This window comes from Monodon monoceros, unplaced genomic scaffold (genome assembly GCF_005190385.1).
Source record: "Monodon monoceros isolate NGI ecotype Baffin Bay Population unplaced genomic scaffold, NGI_Narwhal_1 Contig338_ctg1, whole genome shotgun sequence".
In the NCBI taxonomy this organism is placed as follows: domain Eukaryota; kingdom Metazoa; phylum Chordata; class Mammalia; order Artiodactyla; family Monodontidae; genus Monodon; species Monodon monoceros.
The window spans coordinates 1-7959 of record NW_021699314.1 but is presented as its reverse complement, the minus strand read 5'-3'; the positions used below and the strand labels follow the sequence as shown (position 1 = coordinate 7959).

The window sequence follows — 7959 nt, the reverse complement described above, 5'->3', positions numbered from 1 at the left end:
GCGCCTGGCCTGACCCCGCCCCCGGCCGCGGGAGGAGCCCGGCTCACCTGGGACAGGCACTGACAGGGACCGGTCGCCGTTGGGGTGCTTGACTCTGCACAGCAGGTGCTCTTCGGAGCCCTGGGGGATGCTTGAGAAAGGCAGGAGCACCTGGGAGGAGGCCGCGTACTTGCCCTCCCGCAGGACGGCCGGGAAGCTGTGGATGTTCAGGCTGTTGATGCCGGTGCTGTTACTGTAGCTCCAGGAGAAGCTGATGGAGCTGGGCAAGAAGTCCCGGGCCAGGCAGCCCAGGGCCACCGGGTTCTCATCAGACAGGGGGTTCACGCAGGAGACCAGGGGGAAGAGAATCGGGGCAGACGGGCTCCCTGAGGACCCGAGAGAGAGGACAAAAGAGAAAGGGGGCGTGAGAAGTGTCTCTCGTGCCCTGCCGGTAGGTCGGAGGTCCGGGCGGCCCCGCCTTCCCTCTGGGACAGTGGAGCCGGTGCGGCCTTACTGCCCCTGGCTCAGCCACACTGGGCCCAGCCTGGGGGTCTGGGGTCAGAGGGAGGGTCTGAAGGTCATCGGTGAGGCTGATGCAGACTCAGCTCCACCGGCCCTCAGCACAAGCAGGTCACTGAGGTCGGCCCAGAGCAGCCAGGACGGCCCAGCGTGACTCCCAGGGCTCAGCTTAGGTTAAACCCTCCCAAAGCAGCTCGTCCAAGTCGAGCCAGCCCAGCCAGTCCACTTCTGCGGGACCCTTCTCAGTCCCCCTTGGTTAGCCCAGCCCAGCTCAGCCCAGTTCAGCCCCGCTCAGCCCAGTTCAGTGCAGTTCTACCCAGCTCGGCTCAACTCAGCTCAACCCAGCCCAGCCCAGCTCAGCTCATCCAGTTCAGCCTGGCTCCGCCCGGCTCAGCCCAGCTCAGTCCAGCTCAGCCTGGCTCAGCCCAGCTCAGCCCAGCTCAGCTCAGCTCAGCTCAGCCCAGCACAGCCCAGCTCAGCACAGCTCAACCCAGCTCAGCCCAGCTCAGCCCAGCTCAGACCAGCTCAGCCCAGTTCAGTCGAGTTCAGACCACCGCAGCGCAGCCCAGCCCAGCTCAGCTCAGCCCAGTTCAGCCCCACTCAGCCCCACTAAGCCCGGCTCAGCTCAGTCCAATCCAGCTCAGCTCAGAAAGCCCAGTTCAGTCCGATTTTGTCCAGCTCAGCTGAGGCCTGCTATGGGCAGCCCAGGGTAGCCCTGCAGAGTCCTGAAAGCCCAGTGGTTCTAGCCAGAAAGCACCAGACCCACTTGCCTCGGCTAAGGCACCCGGTCCAGGAATTCCGCACAGCTGGGCTGGGCCCGGGGTCAGGTCCCTTTGTGCCCCTTGCTCTCTCCTCTCCCCGGAGTCCCTGCCCTCCCCTTCCCACTGGGCACCCGATTCCTCCGTGCCTGCCCCGGGCCCGGCCGGCTTCGGCTCCCAGCAGTGTCAGCCACCACCTTCCTCGGCTACCTGGGATAATGCTTGCTGGCGACTTTACATTCCCTAAAGCATCTTGCAAGAGCCTAGGCTCATTTGCCATCATCAGAAGGACGGTCCCAGGCTCTCTGGAATGGGCAGCGTGGCTTCTCCGGGGAGAGGAGAGCCTCGGGGACGCTTCCCTCGGCGCCTTGGCCTTCCCAGGCACATGCCTGTGGCCCCAATTCCTCTCACGCCCAAGTCTCAAATGAGTCCGACTTGACAAAATCCCCTCCAGGAAAAATCCTCATTAACAATGACGGGAAACGCATTTTATGTGAATTGCCGCGCACAGTTGTGCTCTTTATCCCAAAGCTCTGCAGAAAGCGGAGGCTGCTTTCCAGTGCACAGCAACGATCTAAAACCCAGAGCCGCCTTTCCCGCTTAAGCGAGGACACGTTAAGGGGTGCCCTGGTGTGTGAAGCACCCGGACCCACACAGGCGATAGTCAAAGACTGATTCCCCTTCAAGTGAAAACAAAAACATTTCATACAGATTTCCCGGAGCCGCAAATCTGGCAGTGCTGGCAGCCTTTCTCTTACCTTTCCAAGCTCCCGGTCACTGGCAGTCCCGGGGAGTCTTTGGCCTGGAAGAATTCCTCCAAATCCCTTAAAAATGGCTGACTCACCACTAGCCCACTGGCCGGTGGCAGAAGCCAGGACTGCCATCCCCTGCTCCGGGCGGTCCCAGGAGACCCCCAGCCATGGCGGGCCTGGAGGCACCCGCTCTCGGACCCTCCACGGGAGCTCCTTCCACTAAGATGCTGGCTGGGCCGATGACTCAGAACAGAGACGGCCCTTCCAAAGCGTCCTGAGTCCTTCCGGACTCACACCCGCCTGCGTCTCCTCAATCCACCAACCAACATGGTTAACTGAAATAATTCATGACGAATGCACACATTTCACCTAAAATCTGTCCTAAGCTGGATACCTGCAAAGTGGTCTTGAAAAATACTGAAAGGAGGGCAACCGTATCAGAATACCAGAGTGTTTCTTAGTCACGAAGAGAAAATCGACCGGCTACAGATTGTGGGCACACTCATAGTGAAAACAGAGCTTCGGGGCACCGGAGGATGGTTTGGGATTAATTACCTTGAAGGAACACCCCATTAGAACATTATACGAATGCACTGATAAAGTGCACCTAAGACGATTTACTTTCTTAAATATTTACTTTGAAAATGAATATAAACGAGCAGTTGATAAGCTAAAACTGAAATAGATCCAAATAGTTCAAATAGGAAATAGGAGCTGGCAACCCCAGGAGCACTGAACGGATCCTGTCACAGCCTCGGAAGGACCAGCCGTGCCGGCACCTTGATCTTACTTCCAGCCTCTAGGCTGTGAGAGAATGAACTTGTTGTTTAAGCCTGGCCTGTGGTTCTTTGTTGTGACAGCCCTCAGACACTCCTACAGGTGCTGTCCTGAGTTGTCAGCCCCGTGGCCTGCATGAGAACCCCCCCATCCCCACTGGGGGTGGCTGTGCTCTGTGGGACCCCTCGTTGAATGTCCCACAGCCTGACAGTGTGGGCTGCAAAGGGCACCGTTTAATCAGAAATATGCACCGGGAGCCCACTGCCAGGGGAAGGGTTTCTCTGGGGACCCGTGTCCACTGCCAGCTCTCTTAGGCAGTCGCCTCTTCAAGCCCCTGCCACCCCTGTGGGCCCCCAGCACCCTGAAATTGCCTCCCAGGGGAGATGGCTCCCAGACTGCCCTCACCTGGGCCACCTCCTCTGGTCCCTGTGCCTCCTCTCCTATCCCACTGCCTGCTGCCACAGCTGGCCCGGACTTCTCTGCATCGCCTGGCTCAGCTCCCGTCTCCGAGCGCTAATCCCTGGCTCCCCTACCTCCTGCCAGCTGTCCCCCTTTCTGGGCCTTTCCTCTGTGTCTCTCCCGGCTGTTTCACCCGAGACCTCTGCGCCCGCTTCCGAGCTCCGTCACTGTCTGCTGGGCAGTGGGTGAGGGCCTGCGCTCCTGCAGGGCACACAGCGGCTGCACACGTGCCGGGCGCCCCTCCTGAGTCCCACCCACACACACCAGGCACTCCCAAGGTCGGACAAGCCCTCCTGTGGCTGGGCTTGCTAGGAACAGAGACAGAGTGACAAGGCCTCACGCGGGGCTCGTAGCGGCGTCCCCGCTGATGCACACAGGGGCCCCAGCTCAGGCTGCGCTGGGAGACCAGGCCGGGGGTCCTCTCCAGCTCAGCTGTTTTTCTTCCTCTGGACCAGCCCTGAGACCCAGCCTGGCACGTCCCCTATGGGCCTGGGAGGAGACGGACGGCCCTTTCCAAAGAGTCCTTTGGAATTGGGGTCAGCTCTCGAGATACACAGCACACAGGAGTGTGGCTTGAGAAAAACCCTTCACAAGGAAGCAGTATCACAAGATAAAATGTACATATTTATTTCAAGGCCACAAGCGAGACATTGCAAAGCAGGGCCGGGCAGAGCCCACGGCTGTGGGCTCCATGCTTGGCCACGGCATTTGGCCACGTCGGGAGAAGCTGGTTTCTTAGAGCTCGAAGCTGGAGAGGGACACGGGGAAGCTTTCAGTACAAGTGGACAAGCCACGCAGACCCCCTGGCCCCAAGGCGGCTCCCCTCTCGTTCCGTCTCTGGTCCCCCAGGTCCTTGGCTGGCCGTCACTTCACCTGCAGGCGACAGAGACCACGTGAGTGGGGGTGGGGGTCCCCGGGGGTCGTGTGCCACCCGCTCTTCGCGGCCAGGCAGCCCACCTTGAACAGGGTGACCGTGGTGCTGTAGAAGAGGCCCAGGAGGAAGAGGACGATGAAGGTGGAGGCCATGGTGTTGAGGTTCTCGAAGCCTTCTTCCTCGGCGCTCACTTCGCCCTCTGCAGGAGACATGGCACAGTGGGTCAGCTCGGCCGTGGCGCCCGCAGGGCCCACCCTGTCTGCCCCTCGGCCATGCGGCCACCGGGAGCGCTGGGGGCATGGCAGAAGCAGGTGGGTGGGCAGGAGGGCACGTGCACTCCCGCGCCAGCCCTGCTGTGGGGCTGGGAGCTCCCGGGCTTGCCAGGCGGGGTCTCGGGCAGGCACGGCAGGCCACTGACCACCTGATCCGGGCCGGGCAGGTGCAGGGTGTGGCCCAAGCTGAGCAGAGAGGCGACCCCAAGCACCTTGTCCCAGGAGACCTGGGGTGGCAGAGAGCACGACCGAGCAGCACAGTATGCACGGGGTGCGGCCTGTGCCAGGGCCAGTGGAGTGGCCCCTGGTGTCCTGGACTCCCCTGGAGGTCGTAGGGCCACTTGGGGCTGAGAGGCAGGGGGTGGGCCCCGCGGCCAGTGAGGACCAGCCCCGGGGGCAGATGGCTGTCTGTGCCGAGGGGCCTGTCCTTCCAGCCTCCCTCCCTCTCCTTCTTGGGGCCAATGGCACACGGGGGAGGCCGTGTGGGGCGCTGGCTGGCTTGTCTGCCCCACCAGCACTCAAGGCTGGGGGACCAAGGGGCCAGACAGACCCTGAGCCCCCAGGGAGGGAGACATTAGGACGACAGGTGGAGGACATTCTGTGGGGTCTGCAGCCCCCGCACTGAGAGACCCTGGGGTCATCTGGGGCTCAGGCCCCTAAAGGGCCAGGAGCCCGGGAGGGTCGGGAGGCGGCCTGGAGGGGCGGTGGTGTGCTGGACCCAGGAGACCTGCTCGGCCCCCGCTTCCCTCCCTGCCCACCCGGCTCTGTGCCCACCATTTCCAGGCCAGTGTTTGCAGACAGGGCCCCTGCAGCTTCCTACTCCAAGGAGGCCCCTCCTGGGACAGCCTCTCGCTGCCTCTTCACAGGGGGAGGGGATGGGGGCGCTGCCGCCCTCACAAGGGCCTGGACCGGGAGAGGCACCCCTCCGGGGCATGGGCCCACGCCATCCTGAGGAACTGCAGCTGGCCGGGCCATGGTGGGCCTCGGAGCCCGCTACCCTGGGGCTGGGGATGGTGGCCATGGCAGGAGTCCAGGATGGGCCGGCCCGTGGGCACACCCCCAAGCTGAGACAGAAGGACAAGCAGAGCTTGGGCGTGACGCCCGGCAGCCAGAGTGGTGCAGAGTAACACCGCCGGAGGGGGCAGGCGCGTCTGCCAAAAGGCACCGAGTGGTGAGGGTCGGCATCTGTGTCCGTGTGTGCAAGCCTGTGCATGTGCCGTGGTTCGTGAGTGTGCACAAGCACGAGTACATCGGTGTGTGTGTGTCCATATGTCTGTGTGTGCATGTCTCAGCATGTGTCTGCGTGCCCACGACTTGTCCATGAGCATGCAGGTGTGTCTGTGTGAGCACCCATGTGCACGTGCCTATGTGTGCCTGTGACTGTGCGTGCATGTGTGAGTGTGCGTGTACCTGTGTATCTGTCTCTGTGTGTCCACGTGTGCATGTGTCCATGTTTTTGTGTGTGTGTGTGCCCATGTCCATCACATATGTGTCTGTGTCACATGCATCCATGTCTCTGTCCATGTGTGTGCCTGCCTGTGTGTCCGTGCCTGTGCGTGTGCATGCACACATGTGTCTCTCTGTGTGCATGCCCACATGCATGTGTGTCTCTGCATGTATGTATGTGGCTGTGTGCGTGCATGCGTGTGCATGTGTTGCACACCCGTGTGCCCCCGGTGTGGCTGTAGAAGCAGCTAGAGGAGCAGTGAGTATAGGCTTGGCTTGCTGTGAGCATTCTGCAAGGGGCACCAGGGCTTCCAGGGGTGGGTCGGAGGCCTGTGTGGAGGCGGGGGCGAGGGTGGTGGGGGAGGGCGGTCTGCTGGGCGGGGGCAGCACAGCCATGGCCCCCGCGGGGAGAGCACTGCTCACTCACAACCAGCATCTTTTGAATGGATCTTTTTATTTCTAATTTTTATAAAATGCAACATCTCACCCACTGACACGGTTAGTTTCACACACGCATGCACACACACAGCGACGGTCACCCAGGGGCTCTGACCCCGGCCTGAGCGGGTGGCCGGGTGGTCAGTAGCAGGTGCTGGCTGTGTCGGACATGACCAGTGACACGTTGTACAGGGTGGGTTTACCGGTGGACTTGTCCACGGTCCTCTCGGTCACCATGTGGGGCAGGGCCTCGTGGCCCACGACGCAGGTGTAGGTCTCCCCGCTGTTCCAGTCCTCTTCGCTCACCGTCAGGATGCTGTACACGAAGTAGAGGCCGGGGGCCTGGGGCTCGGGAGCCGGGGCACTGGTCACGTACTTGTCGGAGGACATGGGCTGCCCCTTCTGCAGCCACTGCACGAACACGTCCGCGGGCGAGAAGCCCTTCACCAGGCAGGTGACGGAGGCGGACTCCCGCAGGCTCAGCTGTTCCCGCGTTGGTGGCAGCACGTACACGGACGGCATGTGCTTGGCGATCTCTGTGGGGGGAGACACGGTGGTGAGATTGGGTCGTGGGCGAGAGGGATCCGTCCTGGACGACGGGGAGCGCAGGGGCTCTCCTGGTCCCGCCTCGTTGTCCTCAGACCCCAGAAACCATGGGAGAGCCCGGGGCGGAGGGAAGGAGGCCAGCGCAGGCTCACCTGTGGGCCTGGAGATGTCGCGCTTCAGTGGCGAGGGCAGGTCTGTGTGGGTCACAGTGCACGTGAACCTTTCTCCAGACTCCCATTCCTCTACGCAGACAGAGGCCTCACCCATGGCGCTGAATGTGCCATTGGCGTGGCTCTCGGAGACGTTGGTGTGGGTCTGCAGGGCCTCGCCATTCTGGCGGGTCCAGGAGATGCTCAGGCTCTCATAGGTGGTCAGGTCTGTGACCAGGCAGGAAAGCTTGGCTGACTTGGTGAGGAAGATGCCAGCGAACGACGGGGGGATGGTGAAGATCCTGATGTCGGGGGACAGGGCTGGAGGTGGGAAGAGAGTTGGTTGGAGTGAAATCAGGCGGAGGAACAGTGCAGCCCAAAGAGCAGGCGCCGAGTTGGCTGCGTCCCTCGTGAGCCCAGGGTCCCGCTGCAGGGGGACAGTGGGCCCCCAGCTGCCCCGCACACAGCCCCTCCCTGCCCTGGGCCGCTCTGAGAAGCCAAGGCTCAGGACGCTGCTGGCACGTCGGGAGCGGTGTATGCAGACCTGTGTGAGGGTCCCCACCCAGCCCGGGGGCTGCACTCACGGGTGCCGCACACTGAGGACACGTTCTTCTGGAAGATCCCCTCTTTGTGTTCCACCTCACAGGTGAACACGCTCTGGCTGAGCCACTCGCTCTCCGTGATGGTCAGCATGCTGTAGGTCCTGAAGGTCGCGGGCGAGGACTGTACAGTCTCCACTGGGCCTTCGCTGATGCCAGACTCCACCCGCTTTCCATCACGAAACCAGGAAAAGGAGATCTGCTTGGGTCTGAAGTCTGTGGCCTGGCAGATGAGCCTGGACGTGCGCTGGGGGTTGCCGGAGAAAGCGTCTCGGGGGGGCATGAAGATGCCCACGTTGGGTGGCTTAGGTTCCACCACTGCAGAGAAGGACAAGGCATCAGCTGCGCCTGGCCTGACCCCGCCCCCGGCCGCGGGAGGAGCCCGGCTCAC

The 7959-nt window shown here is 62.3% G+C and overlaps 2 gene segments (V, D, J or C); both read right to left on the bottom strand.

Moving 5' to 3' along the window:
* LOC114905037 overlaps window positions 1-2140 on the bottom strand; it is a 3670-nt gene extending 1530 nt beyond the window's left edge. Inside the window, 2 exon segments of the C gene segment in view lie at window positions 5-488; window positions 2101-2140. Of these exon segments, the coding sequence occupies window positions 5-488; window positions 2101-2140 (524 nt within the window).
* Window positions 2141-3847: 1707 nt separating this feature from the next.
* Window positions 3848-7956, bottom strand: LOC114905174 (the record flags this gene model as incomplete). The annotated part of the segment is given in 5 exon segments: window positions 3848-4117; window positions 4202-4317; window positions 6478-6810; window positions 6973-7290; window positions 7554-7956. Coding segments are annotated over 5 exon segments (1179 nt in total), but the record flags the coding sequence as incomplete, so codon positions are not given.
* Between the last annotated feature and the right edge of the window lie 3 nt (window positions 7957-7959).